The sequence below is a fragment of the Telopea speciosissima genome, chromosome 7, assembly GCF_018873765.1.
Source record: "Telopea speciosissima isolate NSW1024214 ecotype Mountain lineage chromosome 7, Tspe_v1, whole genome shotgun sequence".
In the NCBI taxonomy this organism is placed as follows: domain Eukaryota; kingdom Viridiplantae; phylum Streptophyta; class Magnoliopsida; order Proteales; family Proteaceae; genus Telopea; species Telopea speciosissima.
In genome coordinates, this window is record NC_057922.1 from 56,784,642 (window position 1) to 56,809,404 (window position 24,763).

The window sequence follows — 24,763 nt, forward strand, 5'->3', positions numbered from 1 at the left end:
AGGCTAAGTGTAGGGTAGTGATAATAATTGCCCCTTGTTACTTTAATAGATCAAGGATCCACAATTCCTAATCCAAGGTAGTCGGGGGATTCAAAACACCGAATTGGCTAGACTCGTTCCCAAGAACCCTAGAACTGCCTCTTAGATCTGAATACTCTAGGATCTAGGGTTCCTTGGCTAGAGTTGGGATTGGTAGATTCTAATTTGAATTGGCCAATTTTGTAAGGATGTAAAAGGATCAAATTTGATCGGATAGTGGTATTATCATATCCATACCCGATTATATTCAGACGGATTTGGATTCCCATAAATGGATATGAACGCGGATTGAATACGAATTTTCAAATATCCGTAGACATCTTTACTGTTTTGTTGATGAGGGTTAGGATTGAGACTTGAGAGTTTAACGCTACCCTTTCTTCTACTCTTCTTAGTCTTAATTTTCTTGCGTCTTTTACTTTTGATGTTATCTTGTATTTACTTTAATAGATATGTGATTCCATGTATCATAGTGCATAAAACAATAGAAATTCTAGAAAAAGAATATCTTAACTTATAAAATTTAAAATAAAAAAATCCAATAAGGTAACTTAATCGGATAGACAGACACAAAGATATATTTCAAACATTTTATTATCATCAGATTGCTAAATGAATTGGATAATAATCAGTCGGATAGGGGAATTATCATATTCTTATCCGATTAGTTTTCGGACAGGTTCACATTTTCCTAAATGGATACGAACGCGGATCAAATATGACTATTCGAATATCCGTTGCCTTACAATTTTGGCATACCAAAGACCAATATGATGGAATCTTTAGAAGTAATTTATAACCATACTTTTGCCTTCTATTCTTGAGAGTAACTTTGGTGTACCGCAGCCTAAACATGGTATCTTTTTAATAGACGCATGGATTTGTCATGTAAAGCTCATGTATGGGTAAAATTTTATGGATAGTAAATTGCAAGATCTTTCCCTATTCGATCATATATCAAGCTTCAACCAAATTTGAGTTGACAAGTAGCAAAACAAATTATTAAAAGATTAAAACTATCAAAAGGAGGATAACTATAGGTTGATGGCTACCTAAGGAAACTTTAATTTGATCCGCCCTCCATCTAGTACGCATCTACCTCATCCCAATCACAAGGAGAGGTTCACCATGCTGGGGGTGGTGGGGAAGGAATCAATAAAGCAAAAGAAAGAAAAGAGTGGTCGTAGATCACCAGATGAAGAAGGTGAGAGAATAGCAGAGATTGAGGAAGGCTCGTGCTTATTTCGAATGATATTACTCGTACTAGTCAAGCTTTGCAACCCTCCCTGATGGCCTTGTCCAATGTAATTTTGTCATACCAAAACTGGAACCAAAGATTGCTTGTATCCAAGATGACATTTTCAATGAAGACTACATGCAATACATGAAGTCATGGACAGAGTCACACAAATGCAGATACAACAACATAATCCGGGTACAAAGAGACTATTCTACCTTGGTGCATTCCTGACCTGACTTGGTATTCTCTTCAGTCAAAGAAGACTAGCTAGCTACAGTAGGTTGAGAGAATAGCATAAGCCAAGCAATGAAAGCAGAGTAAGAAGCAAAAGAAGTCGTCTCCTTATTCACTAGACTTTCAATAAAACAATGACTATTGAAGCCCGGGTTATGAGGAAAAAACTGTATCAATAGATGAGAGAGCTAATTTGGACAGTTTGAAGGACAAGTTTTGATCCAAATTTTTTTTTTTTTTTTTAGATCTTATCTTTCGCGTGATGAATGAAACTAAGTTTCCAATTGATAATTAGTGCGACAAGTACGCCAATCTAGCTGGTATTGAGAGCTCTAATGATCATGACGATGAAGCAAACTAGGTAACCTTAGGAGGTTTGGCCTACTTGCTTCATAAAGTCGAGTTAGTGCTGTGTACTTCATACATAGGTGGTGAAACCACCAGACAAAATGGTAGTTGAATGCTGGTGCACAAATAACTTAATCCTGATTCAATTAGGGCTTAGTTACAATGTTTTCAGTCTCTTGTTGGGCCTCTTCCTTGTTCAAATGTATGGGTCGACTGATAGTACATCAAGAGTTGATTCAACAACAACCACTTTTGATGGTCCATCAATAGATGATGAAAATGAATTTTCAGAAAGAAAATTTCATAATGCATTAGAGAGGAGGAGCGTTTTCATGTTACATTTGATTTAGACAAATATTTGTTGGAAGGTATTGAGAAGGATGACCCCATTACTTTTGACATCTTGAATTCGTGCAAGGTCAATAGTTCAAGATTTGTGATTTAAAGTAAGATGGCGAAGGATGTCTTGGCAATTCCTGTCTCAAGTGTTGCTTCAGAGTGTGCTTTTAGCACTGGTGGTAGGATTTTAGACCAATTTCATAGCTCTTTGACACCTAAGATGGTAGAGGCATCGGTATGTGCACAAGATTGGTTACAACAGACACCGGTTTCTGTTGATGTTGGAGAAAACTTAATTGACCTTGGGAAGATCGAATTAGGTAACAACCTTTTAAATTCCCTCATATAATTTAATTACAACAACAATAATAATAATACTATGAATGATGATTAACAATATTGATTTGTTTATTTGTTGAATGTATTTTTTTCCCCCAACTATTAATAATGATGATGGTGATGCAACTATAACTTTGATTTGATGGATGATAATGCATACTTATTTGGCCTTAAAAGGTAAGGACATTTACCCAAAAATAATTATTATTAACTACTATTTTCTTTGACATTTGCTTGTTATTAATAGATTTTCTCCCTTTTTGGTCGGTATTTTTTCAAGAATTCCGGAACCAAGCATATCATAAAGATGGATTTTATGGATGATTGTGACAGTATTTGTATGGAAGTATCAAGTATTGAAATGGATGTTGTTGTGATTGATGGTTCCCTGATGGATGATTGTGGCAGTATTTTTATAGATGTTTGTGCTTGCGTCAATGTGTTTTGATTGGCTTATTTTTATTGTTAAATGAGATATTTTTCTCCAATTTGAATGATGTTCTAGATTGTTGGGAGTTTAAAATTTAAATCTGATATTTATCAACTTTAGATGTTGAGATGAATTTGTATGTTTTGTTCCTTGTGTGCTTTTCTTAAGTAATTTTTATTAATTAAAGAGAAGGATGGTTAAAAGAGTAATAAAAGATATTGGGTAAATTACACGTCACCCCTGGCTTTCAAACGAAACTCAGATCACCCCCTGGTTTTTGAAAAAACTCAAATCACCCCTGGTTTAGACCCCAATATGATAAATTAGTTCCTACCGTTAGTTTTATGCTGTTAAGTGATGATGTCAGCCAATTAAATAAATTTAAATTCCTAAACTACCCTTGACCAATGTTGAAGATGAAGGAAGGGTAGTATTGTAAATTTAATTATAATGTTTTAGTACAATGGTAAAATAGTCCTTTCACACCAATAACTAACAGCAGACTAACACCGCTATTGTAGAGGGGGTGATTTGAGTTTGGTTTGAAAATTAGGGGGTGAATTGTAATTTACCCAAAGATATTTGCTTTGTGTGGATGCAATATTGTTGGAGCAAATTCTTTGAAGTGCATATTCTGGTTCAATTCCATGGGCTTTGAAGGCTGTAATGATAGCAAGAAACATTTAGATGATGATCTGAATGCTCTCTTAAAGGTAGTACTTGGGAATATGGTCACATGTCAAATATTGTCTTCATATCTTTATTATTTTTCGAATGGCTGAAGTGTGTGATTTCAGGAAGAGGAAGAAGATCTTGTAACTGCTCAAGGGTTGGGTTAAGGAAAACCCTGACAGGGTCGGGCTGGGTTGAGGGTATCTTAGGCCCTGGCAGGATTGGGTTGGGCTTCGATTTAGGTTAAGGCTTCTCGGATTGGATTAGGGTTTAGGGCAGGCCCGGCCCAGCCAGGACCCATTGACACCCCTATTTGGGCCTAATTTCTTGTAATATAATTTATCCTCAATAATTCAAATTTCCTCTTTATTACTTTTCCTCGCCTATAAATGTTACAGAAAGAAGAAAAATAATGAAAACATCTAAACCTAAGGCCATTTCGGACAAGTTAACCGGACCATAGTTATGCAAAGAGAGAGAGGGCCCCAGCATGAGCTTTCAATTATTTTTAACATTTAATTATTAACTTCAGTATAATCTTTTTTTCTCTCTGATGCTTTGAGAAATTCAAACTTAAATTCAAAAATATCCAAAAAAAAAAAAACAAAAAAACCCAAAACGAATGCTCTGGTGGTATTTTATTTTCTCGTTATTGTTACTGTTGTGTCTGGTTTTTTATGGCGATGGAATCCAGACTCTGGATTCCAGAGACGATGGCATCCAATCCTCTCTTTCTACATTGAAAACCCACGAAAAGCTCTTATAGGTTCTTCGTCTCTTCTGTAATTGAACGTCTCTTTCGATCTGTAAGTCCCTCCCATAACGTCTCTTTAAAATTCTCCCCCACTTTTAAAAGCAGTCGTTTGTTGTTCTTTGACACATAAAACTTTGTTCTATGTAAACCAACAAAGGTGGGATTTATGGTGTAAGGGGAGAGGAGGGGGCTCTTATTCTCCCCTTCTGACAGCTTCCCAAGGTCTCTAGGGTTTTTGTTGGAGCTGCGGATCTTTGCATTTCCGTATTGTTATTTTTTGGCTTTTGTTGTGAGAATCTCCCTAGGGTTTCTGAAATGGGATTTGGGTTCTCAGGCGAGGGTTTTCAACTGGATACTGTTTTTTACAGGGTTTTACTTCTTGTCTCCGTGAGCAAATTACAAAATTGCCAGTATCGATAAAATTGAGTTTGTCTTTCATCTGTTTGTTTTCGGAGCCACTTGAACTCAAGAATGTGGATTTGGGTTGTTTCGTATTGTTCGAGTGTTTTAATAACGGCCAGAGTAGAGCGTTTCTTTCTATTTTTTCTTCAATTTTGATTTATGTTTTGTACATTTGCATTGGTTTCTGCAGGTGTCACGAACTCTTCATTTTAGTATACGTTTGTAGGTTGGTTCTTGATAGTGGTGTTGGTAATGGCTGACCCTGTAGAGGCTATTTTGGATTTCCTCCGGAGAAATCGATTCTCAAGGGCTGAGGCGGCTTTGCGCGGTGAGCTCAGTAACCGTCTGGATTTGAATGGATCACTTCAGAAACTTATCATGGAAGTAAACGAGTTGGGTAATCAGTTGAAAGAAGAGGAGGAGGACAAACCAGAGGTAACCCACCTGGGATCAGGTCCTCAGAGTAGTGGCGAAGTTTCAAAGGAACTTATTGTAAAAGAGATTGAGTGTGGAACCAGTACAAATGGTTCTGATAGTAAATGGAGAACTACCTCTTCTGTTGGGGGAAGAAACATGCTTACTGAATCAACTGGAACGACTGAGAAGAGCTTCTCTTTTGCTCAAGGTTCTGCGGACAACTCACCAGATCTGCTCCCTTGGAAATTTAATCCCAGTAATGGTCCTCTAGATGCACCACAGAAGGATGGTGGTATTATTTCTACTAACTTTTCAGAGCTTCAAATATCCGAACAATCAAAGCATCTCTTTCAGGCTTCTGATAAGGGGAAGAAGGTTATCGGTGTGATAAAATCTAGAGAAAGTCATGCTGCAGAGTTGGGTTTGTCTGGGGAACAGAGAACACCATGGCTTGGAGGTGCTAGTGCAAGTAAATCCAGTTTTGAACTGAAATTTGACAGGAGTCAGACAAGTGACCGCAAAGAACTTGGTCAGCAATGTGGACCAAATTCTACATCCTCTAAGTCTAAGGATGGCTTAGTGGACAGCCTGTGGTTGGAAAATGAGGAACCCACACCGTCATCTTCAGATCCATGGATTGAGTGCTCTGTCAAGACTGTTTTCCCATTCTCCAGAGGTGATGCATCGACTAGTTATGATAGTGCTCTTGCTTCTGGTGACAATAGAAAAGAAGGAACGAGGAAATTAGAGACTAGTGATATCAAGGCAGCCATGAAGGAGCAGGTGGATGACGTTGGGCGAGTTATATTTTTTGGGAAGTCTCCGGGAATTTTAGAGCAGAAGAATGTCTATAGCTTAGATTTACCACTTGTTTCTGAGAATCACAAGGAAGAGTTGCCAAGGTTGCCACCTGTTAAACTAAAGTCAGAGGACAAACCGGTAAACATTCACTGGGAGGAAAAGTTTGATCCCCATGGACATGGAGCAAAGCTCAACAACATGGATAACCCTTTCTTGATAGGATCATTTTTGGATGTTCCAGTTGGACAAGAAATACATTCTGCAGGTTCACTTTGAACTTTTCCTTTTGGATCACTATTCGCAGTTGTGTTAACTGCCAGCTTTTAATTGTGCAAACATACTGGCAGTTCTTTAATCTGGTCCTTCAGTCCTTTGTGAATGACTTGTTTCAGAATAATTGTTCCTAAGGCCTTATCCTTCCACTTTTTGGTATTCTTGATATGTGTAGTCTTTACTTATTACTCTCCATGTTTTATGGTGTTTTGATTTTTTCATACATTTCATATTCCCAGGATTCTTTACCCAAGTATTCTTGTAATTCTTTTGTCATGAACTATTTCAAAAGTGATTTTTTTTTTGACAGGAGCTTGTGTGTTCATAAGATCGTCTGTAATCCTTATGGAGAATAACTTTTTGTGTGTAGGTTTGAGATTAAATTTTCATGGGATAAATTTTTTTTTTAAAATTTACTCTTTGTTGTTGGGGGGGGGGGGGGAATCCAATGGGGAATGGTGAGATTGACTGAGACATAAGGGTATCATAACTTTTTTTAGCAGAGGTAGGGGGCTGAAAGATAGAGCTTTCAGTTTGAGAATCATAAAAGGCAAATGCAACCCTCCCCTCAAATATATATATATTTTTTTACATCAAAGAAAAATCACTATTTGTGGATTTTGAATACCTGCCTTATCCAAAAAGAACCAATAACTGAATGTGGTAGAAGTTTATTTTATGGAAGATGGATCCTGTTAAGATGTACAATCCAAATTTGTCATTCCACAAGTGACTTGGTTTGCATTTGCTGAAAATATGGTCAATTGACCTGTCAGAATTTCCATTCTGTTGAAGTTCTCATCCCATCAGAGGCAGGTTATCCATGGAAACATCAAACAAGAGAAGCTGATATATTCAACCTGAAGTCCAGGATTTGCTAATATATTCAACCAGAAGCCTCAGAATTGTAATTGTTATACATTTAGAATGGTTTTGCCTAAATGGTGCAGCACAATCTGCAGCAACCCCCTCTCCGGGTGTAGAAGATATAAGGTTTGTTATTGAAGAGGTTCATAAGAGAGTAACATGGAGTTACTGGATCTATCTGTGTATTCTCACAGAAGTCCATTCAATTAGAGAATAATTGCTTGAGTGATCAATATGATCAAACAAGCATTGTATTTATAATATTAGAGATTACATACTAATGACCAAAATACCCCTAGTATAGCTGACTTAACTAGGAGGTACAAAGAAGTAAAAAATACAACTATAAAATGACTAGAATACCCCCACGGTATTCTAGTGTACATAATTCAACACTCCCCCTCAAGTTGGAGCAAATATGTCAATCATGCCCAACTTGACTAGATTAGGATGGAACAATTTCCCAGACAATCTCTTGGTGAAAATATCAACAACCTGATCAGTAGACATCACAAAGGGAACACAAATCAATCCTTCTTCCAACTTATCCCTAATGAAATGCCTGTCCACTTCTACATGCTTGGTGCGATCATGCTGTACCGGATTGTGTGCAATGCTGATTGCAGCTTTATTGTCATAGTACAACATCATAGGAAGATGAACAAGAACACCAAGGTCTTGTAGCAAGCCTTTCAGCCAAAGTAACTCACAAATGCCCTGTGCCATAGCACGAAACTCTGCTTCAGCACTAGAACGAGCCACCACATTCTGCTTCTTGCTACGCCAAGTGACAAGATTGCCTCCTACAAAAGAACAATACCCAGAGATAGACTTCTGATCTGCAGAACCAACCCAGTTAGCATCGGTATATATCTCTACCCGTAGGTGACCATGAGGAGACAGAAGAATGCCTTTTCTAGGAGTTAACTTCAAGTAGTGAAGACTCCGAAGAACAGCCTCCATATGAGAAGAATAGGGGTCTTGCATGAACTAACTCATAGTACTTATAGCAACAACAATGTCTAGATGTGTGTGTGAGAGATAAATCAGCTTCCCCACTAGTCTTTGGTATTGGCCATTATCAACAGGTTCACCCTCCTTTTCTTTGAGACGGACAGTAGCCTTCATAGGAGTATCTGAAGGGTGACACCCTAACAAACCAGTTTCAGCCAACAAGTCTAGGACATACTTCCTCTGGGAGAGAAAGTTGCCTTTAGAAGATCTGGCAACCTCAATCCCAAGAAAGTACCGTAGCTTCCCTAGATCTTTAATCTCAAACTCTTGCCCTAGAAACTTCTTCTACCGGCTGATCTCATCACCATCGTTGTCAGTAACCACAATGTCATCCACATAGATTATAAGAACAATGAGTTTTTTTCCAGCCCTCTTTATAAAGAGAGTGTGATCAGCATTACTCTGCTTATAACCCACAGAAACCATGGCCTTGTGAAACCTACCAAACCATGCTCGAGGTGACTGCTTCAGCCCATAAAGGGTTCGCTTCAATTTGCACACTTTACCTTGATTACTGTCACAAGAAAACCCTGGTGGAATATCCATGTACACCTCCTCACCAAATTCTCCATTAAGGAAGGCATGCTTCACATCCAGCTGTTGTAGATCCCATCCAAGATTGATTGCACAAGATGGTAAACCCCGAACTGTATTCAACTTTGCAACAGGAGCAAAGGTCTCCTGGTAGTCAATCCCATATGTCTAAGTGAAGCCTTTTGTAGCTCTGATACTATGTTGGAATCGCTTCCTCTAAAAGGCCGACCTTTAGAGGAAACAATATATATATCATACAAGAGCTCTAACACGGCAAACTATCTAAAGGGAGAAATGGGTGGATAAATAATTTCAACACCTGCCCGGTCCCAGGGGGACTCGATACCGTGACCCCTGCCTGCTCTGATACCATGTTAGCAGATCTGAATTAGAGAATAATTGCTTGAGTGATCAATATGATCAAACAAGCATTGTATTTAAAATATTAGAGATTACATGCTAATGACCAAAATACCCCTAGTAAAGCCGACTTAACTAGGAGGTACAAAGAAGTAAAAATACAACTGTAAAATCACCAGAATACCCCCATGGTAGTCTGGTGTACATAATTCAACACCATTGTAGATTCAGAAGGGATACAGCAATTCAGCTTTCTTTGTTTTAAACTACAGAGTCAGGATGAACTGTCTGCTGTTCTGTTATGGTTCTTCATGATTCTTTCCAAATTTCCCTCCTGATTGAAGAAAAACTGAAGCAAAGGACCTCTGGAAGAAACTGTAAGCTGATTTTTCTCTTGGAAAGTTTCCAAGGTACCACAGACCAGCATATGGACTGCACCATGACCAGCCTGCTGAGCATGTTTGTTTGCAATTAATCATGGGTTACAGACTTACAGCTATAATGCTCAGTTTGCGATTCAATACTCCAAAATTGATGCATATGGTTATTTCTAATCAGAACCCTAATCGACATGTTGCATATGCATAAGGTACCAAAGAAGGATAAAGAAGAAACAATGGAGGTTGACGTGGTTACATTTAGGCTAGAAGAAGATAATGAAAGAGGCTGCGGCGTTATGCTGAGTTTTTTAGTCTCTCCTAAGCCCTTTTCGTGTCTAAGCTGACACTGGTGGAAAGTGGCCATGAGATGATGCATTTCAGAATTCAGACTCATATTTGTTGTTGAGGACAGGGTTGCAGCTTGGCGAGATGATGGTTAAAGTCCTAATGTTGTGTTTGAAGAAGCTACGAATAATGGGGCTATTATGCTCTAAGAATCCATGACTAATTGACAGAGACCTCATCCCTTCCTTTGGAAGGTTGTTGGTTCAATTATGGTAAATTAAAAATTGGCAATATGTCCATCTTTTCTTTTCAATGGAGGAAAGTATTAAAGTTCCTACGTGTAATTTGTGTTGCATTCTAGTAGCTCACCCTTGGTTATGACCACATAGTCCAGCATTCTGGATATACGGACTGATAGGTTTGATCCTAGTGAGTGGAAGATCAGCTTGATGCGAACAGAAGACTTTCTTGATGTGAAGTTGAAGGTAGTGGTTTGTTCTTACTTTGGAAGATGTCAATGTTTAGGAATCTGTTGTTCTCTATGCAACTTAACACGTCGGAGTCTTCCTAAGGCAAGCATTGATGAAGCATCTATGAGCTAGCTTGTCCATTTGTAAAAAAGGCACAACTTTGTTGAGAGCAAAGCATACTTGGCTTTGGCCCTAACAAGGACCAGCCATCCAGTGGGCCCACTAACATAATTGATTGTTTTAAGGCAACTCATTGGGGGGGGGGGGGTTGAGGGTGTGGGAATAGCACTGCTTGCTTTTCTCTCTTTTTTGTTTTTAAATCCTGTTACTGTTTCTGTGCCCGTCAGTGTCAGTTTGATGGTTTATTGTTGTTTTAAAATTTTTATTATTATTTTAATTTGTTGGATTACAGCTGGGACAATCCTATTCTTGTTTGGAACTTTGGATTAGTCTTGTACCCCTGCTGTGCACAAGTGTTTTTTTTTTGGGTGAATAATAAATTCATTACCAAAGAGGAAAGAGAAAAAAACAACAACCCTCAAATGGGAGGGAGAAAATAAAAACCAACAGCCAAAGACTCAAACAGGGGAGCCCGAGGCTTGAAGAGAGATAGAGGGAAGACCCTAGGAGCAAGGTATAAAATTTCGCGATATATCGGTATCTCGGGCCTACCGAGATATCCGAAATATGTCGAAATTTTGCCGAAATATTGCATTTTTTCTGCAATATTTCGGCAGTCCATCTCAGTGGGTTTTTGGCCATATCTAGGCCTGATATTTCATGGACACCCTTATTTAAGCTAAATAAACACATTTAAATTTGCAAAAAAATGAATTCAAAGTGGTGTTTTGGGCTTGCACCCTTGATTGACAATATACGGTCGCTGACCCTAATGTATAAATAGTTAAATACACATTGATTAGACAGTCAAAGACATAAAAGAAATTTAAACAAACTAATTAAAACTCATAAGAAGTGAAAAATCCTTGGAGGATGAGCTTGGATGAAGCTCCGACGTGTTCCCGGCGACAATCCGTCGAAAATGAAGAAGAACAATGCTTGGGTCCAAGTTGGAAGAGTGGAAGAAAGCAAAAACAGAAGCAAAATAGAGTTATGGAGGTCTTTGCAGGTCTTGGTCGAAATTTCGACTGAGACTTGCGAGATATGGTATTTATAGCATGGGTCACGTGACCCTTTAAGTGGCATATACCATATTTCGGCGATATTTCGGTGACATACCGAAATGTTCCGAAATATCGTCGAAATATGTACTTTTTTTGTTTCATTTTCACATTTCGTCTCGACACTACTAATTTTTTTGAAATTCACCGATATATTGGCGAAATTTCGCGAAATTTTGTGCCATGCCCAGGAGACAACAATGAGCCTGTTCCTTGGGGTGTCATTACAAATAGAGGGAGCAAGTGAATTAAGTTTGGTTTGAATTTCAATGGAGATGGAATCCCAAATTTGTTGGAGAGATCTAGATTTGGTGGTCCATCTCCGTAAATTTCGCTCCATCCAAATAGGATTGATGACAGCACAAAAAGCCAGCTTTCCAATCACAGAGGGAAGAACCTCCAAAAGTCATGTCAACCCAAAGCCATTCTTTGTCAAAAGGAAGAATCCGACGATTTCTTGGCCAGCATTTAGTAAGGATGCCTTTCCAGATGGCATAGGAGAAAGGGCAAGCAAAGAACAGGTGATTGGAGTCCTCGATTGCATTCCAACAAAGACCACAATTTGGTGGGACAGATATGTGCCGATGTCGAAGAAAGGATTGCGTTGGAAGGTAGTTGGAGAAGACTCTCCAGACCGTATAGCAGCATCGGGGAATATGGTGCTTGAACCAAACTAGTTTTCTCCAAGGGACAAGAGGATGACGAGTCCAAATGAGATCCCAAGCAGCTTTGGAGCTAAAAGAACCCGAAGAGTTTGGCAACCAGTTAACACAATCATCCCTATGATGGGGGCCTCTGGAATTGTAAACTAGATATTAATAAGCACAGGATTAGAAGTTTCTGGGGGAGCCCAGCCATAAGGATCAATAATATGAGCCACCAATGCATCTCGAGGCAGCCCAGAGCCAGAAATAGTTCTAGGGCTAACTTGATGAAGAAGAATTCCCATAGGGTGCCAATGATCCAGCCATAGGGAAGTGGAGTTCCTATTGCCAATGCGAGAGTGAATAGATCCAAGGACAGTAGGGTGAGAAGCAAGGATTTTGTGCCAGACCCAGGAAGCATCAGAAGAGATAGAGACTGTCCAAATGGAATCCGATCAAAGAAACCAAGAATAAATCTGTTGAAATAGGCTGCTTACCGATTGGGGTAAGCAGTCCTAGTTTGATTGGGATTAGTCCTACTAGTCCTAGCTGATTAGGATTAGTCCTAGTCATGTTAGGAGTAGTACTAGTCAGATTGGATTCTTTTCTTTTCTTTTATTTTTAGTGTTTTATCCTCAGCTGAGTCCTATTCTGGCATTCCTAGTTGTATTAGGAATTCCTAGTAGGACTAGGACTGAGGTGTTATTATTCCTATTTGTACTTTGATCAGTTTACTTCAAGTTACTATAAATAAAGGGGCTTGGGTGATCGATTTATATCACTCAAGCATTCATTCCAATGCTGTTTACAAAATCCAATCCACCCAAATACTTTTCTTTCTAGAAGAAATCTTCCATATCAACTTGATGTTGGACTGAATTTTCTATGCCCAAGTTGTTGGACTGAATTTAAATAGTTTTAGCTATCTGCCTAATATGTGAAACCCCTGAGAGGATTCCTTCTCACGTCTTCCCTTTTTCTTTCTTTTGTTTCTTGTTTATTATGCTGTTGTCCTTTCTTCTTTTCTTTATGTTATTTCGTAATTCTGCTAACAATAGGCTTTTTTCCCCCCAAAATCTATGTTGGTGTCTAGTATTTTAGATGGAATTTCAACCTAGGGTAATAGGGTTGAAAAGGACGAAAATAGAAGCTGAAATATGGTAGCTGGTGAGCTTGTTGGTGGTTTGTGGATAGGGGTTCTTTCCTGCCCCGAGACTAGTGTTTTTGTTAGGTTGTCTTAGAGTTGGGGGTAATGAAATTGATGGGGTAGATTGAGGAAAGTTAATAGCGTGTGGTAATGTTTATAGAGGAAGATTCAGAAAACATAGTTGTCAAAGCGACCCAAGGTGGTGGAGGAGCGCCTAGGTGCCCTATACATGCATTTATGTATGCTACATCAAGAACCAACCTAGAAGCCATACCAATGCAACATGATATAATTATGCTAGTAATGACCTAATATGAGAAAACCGACATATAATGAACAAAACATAGGATATAATATAAGCATATTTGTCAGAAACAAAGCAATAAACTAAGAGTATAATAGCATATAATTAACAAACAAAATTATACATGATTCCATGTATCGAAATACTTAACCCCCCAAAAAAAAGTATCGGAATGCTTCACAATCTTTGGCACAAACCAATAAGAGGGTTGAAAACAGAATCAATATAAAAAATTAAAAAGCACAAGATACAATAAGTCATCCGCGCACAGGTCACGAGGCAGGCAAGGTGTCCAAGGCGATGCTCAGGTGACCAAGACGGGGTCACCTTTACTGCATCCAATGAGGCGACAATATGCCTTGGACTTTGAAATGGGCCTGGACACCTAGGTGATGCCTTGGCAATTATAGCAGAAAATCTGGAAAATAAAAATATATCTAATAAAAATCTCTAAACCCTAACACGAATAGGATTTATGAAATTGAAGGTCTACTGGATATATGGACAGATAAAGGAGATATAGCAGTGAAACAGTTGTGCAATACTAGGAGAGACAAGTGATTTGGATGTAACAAATTAGATAGAAAAACAGCAGCAGAAAAATTAGGAAAATGAGAACTGAAACTTGGGGGCTTGGCACAAAATCTGGAACTTTAGGATCCAATCTCTGTTGGACCAGAAAATCAGGTCAAGTGGTCTTGTGGGTCCCCTCTACCTTGCGGTTTAACAGGAGCTGATTTCTCCTTCCTCCTGATATGTATGACTAGATCAGATGGTGTTCTTTTCTGCTTTTTTAGACCAGATGTTGTTCCTCTTTTATCATTCAACTTTATTTAAAGTCAATACTTTTTGTTTACCCAAATAGAGTTCTGCTGGACTGCTTTTTCAGGCTAAATTCTGGTGTCTGGTGGTGGGACTTGTCCTCTTTTTCTTTCTTTATTTTTTATTTTGAAAACTGTGGCGCAAATGCACCCTTGCTGTTGTCTTTTTTATTGTACTAAATATGCATGTTTTTGTTGACTTCATTATAGATATTTCTAAACTTGTGACATTAAGCTCTAATCTTGGGAATGATGATAACAGGTGGAAAGAGGACTCTTGGAAGTAGTTGGCTCTCTGTAAGTCAGGGCATTACTGAGGATAATTCTGATTTAGTTTCTGGTTTTGCTACCATTGGTGATGGCTTGAGCGAGTCAGTTGACTATCCAAATGAGTATTGGGACTCTGATGAGTATGATGATGATGATGATGTGGGATACATGAGACAACCAATTGAAGATGAAACCTGGTTTCTGGCTCATGAAATTGACTACCCAAGTGACAATGAAAAAGGAATGGTGCATGGGAGTGTTCCAGACCAGCAGGAAAGAGGTCAAACAAAAGATGAGGATGATGACCAATCTTTTGCTGAGGAAGACTCCTACTTCTCTGGTGAGCAGTATTTTCAGGGAAAAAATATTGAACAAGTTGTTGCAACAGATGATCCTATAGGGCTTTCAATGACCGAAATGTATGGAAGGAATGATGAAAATGATTTAATAGCTCAATATGATGGGCAATTGATGGATGAAGAGGAACTAAACTTGATGCGTGCAGAGCCTGTTTGGCAGGGTTTTGTTACACAGACAAATGATCTCATCATGTTAGGCAATGGGAGAGTTCTCAATGAGTGTGAAAGGCCTCGACCTGATGATCTTTGTATGGATGATGACCAGCATGGTTCTGTTAGATCAATTGGTGTGGGGATCAACAGTGATGCTGCTGATATAGGCAGTGAAGTACGGGAAAGCTTGGTTGGAGGAAGCAGTGAAGGAGATTTGGACTACTTCCAAGATCATGATGTTGGTATTGGTGCGTCCAGACATTTGCAACATGACACAGATAAGAGATATTTTGATAGATCTAACAGGGATAAGAGGAGGGCAATTAAGCAGGGTTCTGATAAATTCATTATGAGGAATGACAAGGCTACCTGTGCCGTGACCAAAAATTATGGTGATGTTGGCTTTTCTTTTCCACCTCCAAGAGGTGGAGAGTCGATGCAGGCTAACTCTAGTAAATCTTTATTTTCAGGAAAGGAAAAGGCTATGACTGGTGATGAAGTTGATGATTATGGCAATGATTTGATGGGGACTGATGACATGCTTGCCACATGGAAGCGGAGGAGCAGTGATTCATCACCTGTCAAGAGTTCTAGGGAAGAAAACAATGCTAATATCAGCAATTCTACTGCTTCAACAGTCTCAAACTGTGGGTCTGCAGAAAGAGAACATATTAAAAAAGGTGAAGATGACAAAGCTAGTGATGTAAGAGAAGAAGATCCAGGGACCACATTAGAGGACGAAGAGGCAGCAGCTGTACAGGAGCAAGTGAGACAGATTAAGGCACAGGAGGAAGAATTCGAAACTTTTAACCTCAAGATTGTTCATAGGAAAAACAGGCAAGTTTTTCCTCTCTGATTCTAATGGAACTTTTATAGATTTGTTTCAAGTATAAAAATTGTAAGCCCTTTATAGTTGATGTTTTCTAATTCTCTTCTGTTTCTTTATTTGATTTATTCTATATGGCCTGTTCTACCTGTATCCTTTCTCTGATTAAGAGCTTCTGTTCTGTAGTTTTCATTCGCTGCTGGATCCCTTAGCAGAAGAGGGCTCACCATTTCTCTTTTATTTATGTTTAGTTCTATCTGACTTTTTTTCTGAATTTCTTTTGTTTTTTTCCCTCAGAACTGGCTTTGAGGAGGATAAAAATTTCCATGTTGTTCTAAACTCTGTGATTGCTGGGCGGTATCATGTTACGGAATATCTTGGTTCAGCTGCATTCAGTAAAGCCATTCAAGCACATGATTTGCACACAGGCATGGATGTCTGTGTGAAAATTATTAAGAACAACAAAGACTTTTTTGATCAGAGCCTTGATGAAATAAAGCTTCTTAAGTTTGTCAATAAGCATGATCCTGCTGACAAGTACCATATCCTACGCTTGTATGATTACTTCTATTATCGAGTAAGTGAGAATTCTTCTGGACTTTATTTTTATTTAAATGCTGTTTTACCTTGATTTTATACCGTAAATAAGAGAAGAGAAAGAAGAAGAAGAAGAAAAAGAGAAGAGAGTGAGGGAGAAGCTGGTTTCTCTATCTTGAGAGAGACCAGACCCAAAAGCTTTATATATATATAACATCATTACAGGGGCAGAAAAGGAACAAAAAGAGAGGAGGAGGAAGCCCTCTCAGTATTAGCGCCAAAATGTCTAACGCTAATCCCGAGATGGGTCTTTCCCTTTTTACCCTCCAACATACACTTCTAACACTCCCCCTCAAGCTGGAGCATATTTATCAATCATGCCCAGCTTTTTACAAATATAGTCAACCCTCCCACTTACTAGAGACTTAGTGAAAATATAAGCAAGGTGTTCTCCAGTCTTGACATACTTTGTAGAGATTACTCCCTATTGGAGTTTTTTTCTCACAAAGTGACCGTCCACCTCAATATGTTTAGTTCTCTCATGAATACGGGGTTTGAGGCTATATGTATCGCTGCCTGGTTGTCACACCACAATTGTATTGGTGTAGAGCTCTCAAACCCTACCTCAGTCAACAACATCTTCAACCAAACCAGCTCACAGGTAGCATGGGTCATAGCTCGGTAGTCTGACTCTGCACTTGATCTCGCCACTATATTCTGTTTCTTACTCTTCCATGAGACAAAGTTCCCTCCAACAAATACACAGTAGCCTGTAGTTGACCTCCGATCCATCGGTGATTCAGCCCAATCGGGCATCAGAAAATCTCTCAACTCGTGTATGGCCATGATTATTATACACCAATCCTCGTCTAGGAGCCTTCTTGAGATACCTTAAAATCCGAATGACAACATCCCAATGAGGTGTCCTTGGAGATGACATGAATTGACTTATAACACTGACCGAAAATGAAATATCAGGTCGAGTGAATGTCAAGCAATTCAGCTTTCCAACAAACCTTTTGTACCTTTCTGGATCATCAAGGATTCAAGGGGATCTCCCTCATTTGCAACAAGCTTGATATTGGGACCCATTGGGTTATCAAGAGGTTTATACCTTAGCATCCCAGTCTCCGTAAGCAAGTCAAGGGTATACTTCCGTTCTGAGAGAGATATTCCCTTCTTGGATTGAGCCACTTCAACCCCTAGAAAATAATTCAACTTTCCCAAATCTTTAGTTTGAAATCTTTGTTGTAGATGACTTTTCAAACTAACAATTTCTGTAGAGTCATCACCAGTAATCACAATGTCATCAACATAAACAATCAGAAAAATTCTTCCAGTACTTGTTTGACAATAGAAGAGAGAGTGGTCACTATTGCAGTGTGACAAACCAAACTCAAGAACCACTTTTGTAAAACGGACATACCAGGTCCTTGGAGGCTGTTTCAAACCATACAAGGATTTCTTCAATCTATAAACTAACCCAAACTCCCCCTGAGCAACAAACCCTGGAGGTTGCTCCATATACACCTTCTCTTGGAGATCTCCATGGAGGAAGGCATTCTTAACATCGAGCTGATGCAAAGGCCACCGATGAGAGGCGACAAGAGAGATCAAGACCCGAATAGAGGTGAGCTTGGCAACCGGAGAAAAAATATCCAAGTAATCGACACCATACACCTGTGCATAGCCTTTAGCCACCAAGCGAGTAAGAGATCCATCAACATTAACTTTTACCACATAGACCCATCGACAACCAATGGCAGACCTCCCAGGGGGCAGTGGAACAAGGTCCCAAGGGTGGTTATGGTCCAAAGCCTGTAATTCTTCTTCCATAGCTGTCCTCCAGCCAAAAATAGATAATGCCTCTGCAATACTCTTAGGAATAGGATGAGAAGCAACAGTGGACAGACAGGTTTGAAAGGTAGAAGATAAACCAGAATAAGAAACATGAAAAGAAATTGGGTGTTTAACACACTGACGGGTACATTTTCGATGTGCAATGGGCTGTTCCAAATCAGAAAAGATAGGAGCAGGGGTAGGATCCATAGATGGCAAAGACGTGGCAGCAGGCGGAGCTTCAATGGGGGCAGCAACATCTTCCCTTGGACAAGGTTCATGATGATAAACATGAATGATTGGAGGCCGAACACGAGGTTGCACAGGAGATGGAGCAATAAGAGGCTGCACTGGAGGCTGAATAACACAAAGCGGAAGATCCTCATTCAAGGAAGAATCCTCAACAGGCTCATGCACATAAGTTTGAGACTCAAAGAAAGAAACATCAGCAGTAATAAAATACTTGCGAAGAATAGGAGAATAACAATGATACCCCTTCTAAACACTAGAATATCCCACAAAAATGCATTTAATGCCTTGGAATGTAACTTCGACAAACTAGGAGTATGGTCCCGAATAAAGCAAACACATCCAAAGACCCGTGGTGGTTAGGGGAACAAAGAGTCAGAAGGAAAGAGCAAAGCATGAGGAATGCCCCCACCTAGGATAGAAGACATCCAATTCATAAGATAACAAGCAGTTAACACTGCATCAGCCCAGAAAGACTTGTCTACTTTCATTTCAAAGAGAAGGGACCGAGTCACTTCCAGCAAATGACGGTTCTTCCGTTCAGCCACACCATTTTGTTGAGGTTTGTCAGAATAGGAGGACTGATGAATGATCCCACGAACAGTCATAAAATCAGAAAAAGGGGTAGAAAAATACTCCCGTACATTATCACTACGTAACACCTTAATATAAGAGCCAAATTGATTCTTAATGTCAGCATGAAATGAAGAAAAAATAGAGAACAATTCAGAACGAATTTTCATTAAGTACACCCAAGTCACACGAGAGTAGTCATCAACAATAGTAACAAAATATGTAAAACCCAACTTGGAAGACACCATAGTCATCAAGGCGGGAAGGCGACCATGGCGTTTTAGAGCGTAAAAAATGAAGGCGACACTTCCATGGTGGCAAGGCGACCAAGGAGCCTGGACGCCGTGGCGTTGCCTAGGTGACGCCTTGATAACTATGGAAGACACATGACAAGGACCTCATACATCTGAGTGAACCAAAGAGAAGGGATGTAAGGCCCGTTTGTTGACACGAGGGGGATAACTCACACGGTAGAGTTTCCCAAACTGACTCGACTCACAATCTAAAACTAAAAGAGAACGCAAACTAGGAAACAATTTTTGCAAACTTTATAAAGACGGATGACCAAGGCGACAATGAAGCTGATGAGGGGTAGCGGTGCCCGAACAGGCAACTGAAGATGTGTCCTCAAGAAGATAGAGCCCTCTCGAGACCCTGCTTCTACCAATCGTCCACTTCGTCCGCAAATCCTGAAAGACACAAGGATCAGGAAAAAATGTTATGTAATTGTTATGGATGTTTTTGAAGTTTTATGGACTGTTAATCTGTTATGGGCTATGAACTGTTTGATTGAATGCCTGAGTCATTGATCTTGAACTGTTATGGATGTTCTTGAGTTGTATGGGCTATGAACTGTTTGATTAAATGCCTGAGTCTATGTCCTTGATATTTCCAAGCTGTGTACTGTTTGGCTGATCTGCTCTACTCTTTTCGGTGGCTTTTTAGTGCCCATTTGTGCTTTGGTTAATCTGCTGCCTTTATCTCCAGTGCTTGTTTGTGGGCTGTTACTATTTCTTTGGGGTTTTCTTGGTGGTAATTATGGGTGAGACATCGAAGGATACAAAGGTTGTGTCCGAGGTTGTATCCTCGTCCCCAAATTTTCTGACCTCTAAGAAGCTAGAAGGAAGTCAGAATTTTCAGCAATGGCACTAGATTGTGACCTTGGTTCTCACAAGAAGGGGTGGGAAACATCACTTGACTGGAAAGAAACCTGCTACCATGGATGATGATGCTTGGGAGGTTGCTGATGCTCGTATCTTGGGGCAGATGTTAATTCTATAGATAGTAATATTGTAGACCTTGTGACCCATATTGACACTGTTAAAGATCTATGGGATTATCTGACTGTTTTATTCTCTGGACACAACAACCTCTCCATGATTTATGAACTCTCCCAAGAGTTTTTTCGAGTTGATAGGAAGGGTCGACCCTTAACCCAACACTTTGCTGATTTCAAGAGGATGTATGAGGAGTTGAATACTTTGCTAACAGTTCATATCATATCACAACAGTCCCATAAAAATCGATCTAAGAATCTATATCAAGGCTAGAAATACTCCAGCAGCAGAAATCAGGTCAAATAAAAGAAAAAAAAAATGGATCCAATCACCTACAAATCCATACAAAAGACATCAAACCTGAGATGAAGGTCTGACCGATGTCTTCAAACCATTGGAGCAGCCTTCCAAACACTTCAACACTTCAGAAATGGGGTAACCCCTTCCAGCAGAGGAGACCCCTTGAGACTACAAACCGAGATTGAGTAGAGCCCTCTTTCTTCAATCGATTGTGCTAGAAATGAATCGAGAGAAAGAAAGAAATGGAAGCAAGCCCCTCTTGATCAGATGAGCTCTGATACCATGTAAATAAGAAAAGAGAAAGAAGAAGAAGAAGAAAAATAAGAGAAGAGAAGGAAAAGAGAAGACAGTGATGGAGAAGCTGGTTTCTCTATCTTGAGTTAGACCAGACCCAAAAAGCTTTATATATATATAACATCATTACAGGGGCAGAAAAGGAACAAAAAGAGAGGAGGAGGAAACCCTTTCAGTATTAGCGCCAGAATGTCTGACGCTAATCCCGAGAGGGGTCTTTCCCTTTTTACCCTCCAACATACACTTCTAACATATACCTTTCTTATGATAGACATTATTCTGATATAAATTGTCAATGATGTTTCAATAGCTATGTTGATGTTGGGATAAGGCTATGTTGTTGTTTGGATAAGGCCATGGAAAAACATCTCGGTTTCGCCAGCTACCGAGACGAGATGGCCAACGACTCCAAAAAATCCCTGGTTTCAACTCATCTCGACCTGTTTCGATCAGGTTTCAACCGAAACAGCCCATATTTCACAAGTTTCGACTTGAACACCTATATAAATTCACTTATCCCCATCGAAACTTGAGGAAACTTGGCTTGAAACCAGGACATACACTTATCCATGCCAAATATCATGTACTTAAGATAGTATTCATAAATAAGAAAATACCCCGTATTTGAATCCAATAAAAATAGTTAAAAAATCAAATTCCAAAAGGATAAAAAGCCAACCCTCAGCTCAAGAACAAAAATTGGATTTTCGGCAGTAGGTGCAATTTTCAACTTTTAAATGCTGCAGCTTTTCTCAAGTCTAAAAATTACATAAATCTTAATATGGTAAAACATTGCTAAAAACCAATAGTACGGTAAAATATTCATTTGTTTTGATATTTAAAAAAATATTTTCATTCAGAGCAATTTTGACAGCATTCGCGCACACCAAATTAAGTTTGACCGGTACATAACTCCTTCAATATTAATCAGATTTAAGCAATCTTGGATTTGTTGGAAAGCATCCCCTTTACAATTATGATTCTTAGTACATTGTGCATATACTAGTAAACTTGGGTCAATACCCAAAAGTATCATTTTGAGTTTTGTCTTTTTTTTTTTTTTTGGGGTGAAAATAGTTCTTGCATTGTGTTTAGAATGTAAAAAATAGACTCTATGAAAAAACCAGATCAAAAAAAGCATTTGTGGGCCTCGAAACCACCAATTCGAGTTGGCTGGGAAAAAATCCCAGGTTTCGACCAAATCTCGGTTTCTGGCTGGTCGAAACCGAGATTTAGAACCTTGTATGAGGCTATGTTGTTGTTGTTGTAATGATGTTTCAATTGCCAAGAATCTTAGATTTATTTCCTAATTACTTCTTTGCTAGTCATTACATGATATGTTTGTCTTTCTTTTTTTTCAAGTTTGGTTGCAATCTTAACTCTACCGGACTAACCGACATACACCGGCCCTGCCATCTTCCCACGCACCCCACCCAATTGTCATAGTGATCTGTGTAACATGCCCAAAATCGTAAAGGCTTCTTTTACGTCTTTGTGCTTTGGCTCTTTTAAAAGAATTTTGAAATGTTAAAGTGATCTAATTCCAATATTCATATAATAAGTATCATGTATGCTTGCAGTCAGTATACAAAAATTTGACTGCTTGAAGCCTGTCTGAATCTGAACTGCGAGAGCATAATATTGCCTAGAGCTGTGCTTATGCTCAAGCTCTTCTACCTCACTTATGGTTTGTATTCTTTATGTAGGGGGACAGTAAAATTCATCAGGCGGTGGTACTAAGTACTAACTCACAAAAGTGTGACAAGCCTTGTTCTCAACAGCCAGAACCTGTGAAGAAGAAGAGGAGAGAACGATGGAGATGGAGAATAGGAGAGAGGGTGAACACGATAGGAATGGAATGCCTCTATCGTGGACAAGCCTCTCCCTTGTATGAATCAAACAACTAACTCTTAGTAGGAAACGTACTAAGCTAATTAGAACCAAAGACTAACTAAAGTAAACAACAATGATTAACTTAGACTATGACTCAACTTAGACTTAACATAGACTATGACTCAACTTAGACTTCTCCCACTCTTTCCTTAACATTGACTCTCCACTAACAATGAAACACGATTGAGACACTGCCCCTATTTGTGATTAACCTTAACACTCCCCCTCGGTGTGTGTGTGTGTGGATATATATGCTCCAGCTTGGAAGAACAAGAATAGATATTAAAAACAGAACCAACTTGAACATATATAGCAGTTGTAGACGCCAGTGAGCACAGAGAGAAGAGAACTTCATTCTTGTAGCAATACCAACTCAAGCTGTCACACCCCCAACCCGCCCTAGGGTTTTGATGTAACTAGGATGATTACCATCATCCTAAACCACCACCAGGATCTCAATGCAGTTACCAATTCACAGTCAACTCATCATACATATCACAAATACATCAGAGTGCGAAAACTAAACACTTACATTATAATAATAATATAAATCAAAAGAGAGTGCGGAAACGTTTACGATAGTAACATAATAATCTTTCATCTAAGTGATAGATAACTCAATATGTAACAACTTATCTCGAAAAGCCAACGGAAGACTAACACAAAACCATAGTTGTCAAGGTGTCGCCTAGGCATCCAAGCGGTTTTGTAGGGGTCTAGGCAACAGTCGCCTTATTGCAAGGGGCCTTGTACTGGTTTTATTGGTATCGAACCCGGTTCTGACACTTATTTATGCCAAATATCATTTAAGTAAATGAAATACTTGGTATTTCATTTACTTCAGATATTATTCATAAATAAGCAAATACCCCCTATTTGAATCCAATAAAATAGTTAAAAAATAAAATTCCAAAAGGATAAAAAGTCAACCCCCGGTTCAAGAACAAAAACTGGATTTTCGACAACAGGTGAAAATTTCAACTTTCTAATGTTGGGGTTTTTCTCAAATCTAAAATTTCTATAAATCTTAATATGGTAAAGCATTGCTAAAAAACAAAAGTGCGGTAAAATATTCATTTGTTTTGATGTCTAAAAAAATATTTTCATTCAGAGCGATTTTGACAACATTCACGCGTACCAAATAAGGTTTGACCGGAACTTTACTTCTTCAATATAAATCAGATTTAAGCAATTTTGGATTTGTTGGAAAGCTGGTTTTGTGCTCTACCTAATACTCAAAGTCTCATGTAAAAATAAAATCATTTGACTAGTCAAACTTCTTAGAGAACAAGAACAGTTCTCTAAATCGAGAGCAATTTAATTACTTATAGATATGATCATATTTTCTAAGAACTATATAAACCAAATGTATGTCTGATTGTTTCAAACTTGCAATAACTTGCTTCTTCAGTTTTACTGTCTTCTAGTTCTATGTTGATTGTTGATGATTTTATGTGGCTTAATATTGATTTTTGAAGACTTGATTTGAATTAATGTTGATTTTTTATGACTTGATGTGGCTTAATGTTGATTTTTGATGACTTGAGGAGGCTTAATGTTGATTTTTGATGATATAAGGTATTCATTGTACCATACTAAAATATTGTAGCATAGTAAATAATGTTAGAAAAGGGGGGAAATAAAAAATAACACTTGAGGGCACCTTGGTCGCCTAGGCGACACCTAGGCGAGTGCCTTGTCGCCTAAGCGCTTAGACACCCCTCCATAGCCTTGGGTCGTCTTGCCGCCTTGACAAGTATGCGCAAAAGTAAGTATAATTGTAAAAGCTTATACATACAAATGATAAAATTCAGAAAGAAACAAAAGGTATGAGTTCTCGATCAAGGTGCCCCATAGGCACAATCATTACACGAACACCCAATACTGTGATCCTCAGT

The 24,763-nt window shown here is 38.9% G+C and overlaps 1 protein-coding gene across 2 annotated transcripts in view; it reads left to right on the top strand.

Annotated features, from left to right (window-relative positions):
• Positions 1 to 4,324: 4,324 nt before the first annotated feature.
• The window catches only part of LOC122668134, a 56,616-nt gene continuing 36,177 nt past the window's right edge, over positions 4,325 to 24,763 (top strand). The window contains exons 1-4 of one of the 2 annotated variants that reach the window (XM_043864713.1): positions 4,325 to 4,447; positions 4,988 to 6,280; positions 14,558 to 15,914; positions 16,201 to 16,480. In XM_043864713.1, the coding sequence (XP_043720648.1) occupies positions 5,050 to 6,280; positions 14,558 to 15,914; positions 16,201 to 16,480 (2,868 nt within the window). In that variant the 5' untranslated portion in view covers positions 4,325 to 4,447; positions 4,988 to 5,049. Of the gene's footprint in view, positions 4,448 to 4,887; positions 6,281 to 14,557; positions 15,915 to 16,200; positions 16,481 to 24,763 lie in introns of those variants that run through there. The other variant, XM_043864714.1, reaches the window with a different exon arrangement.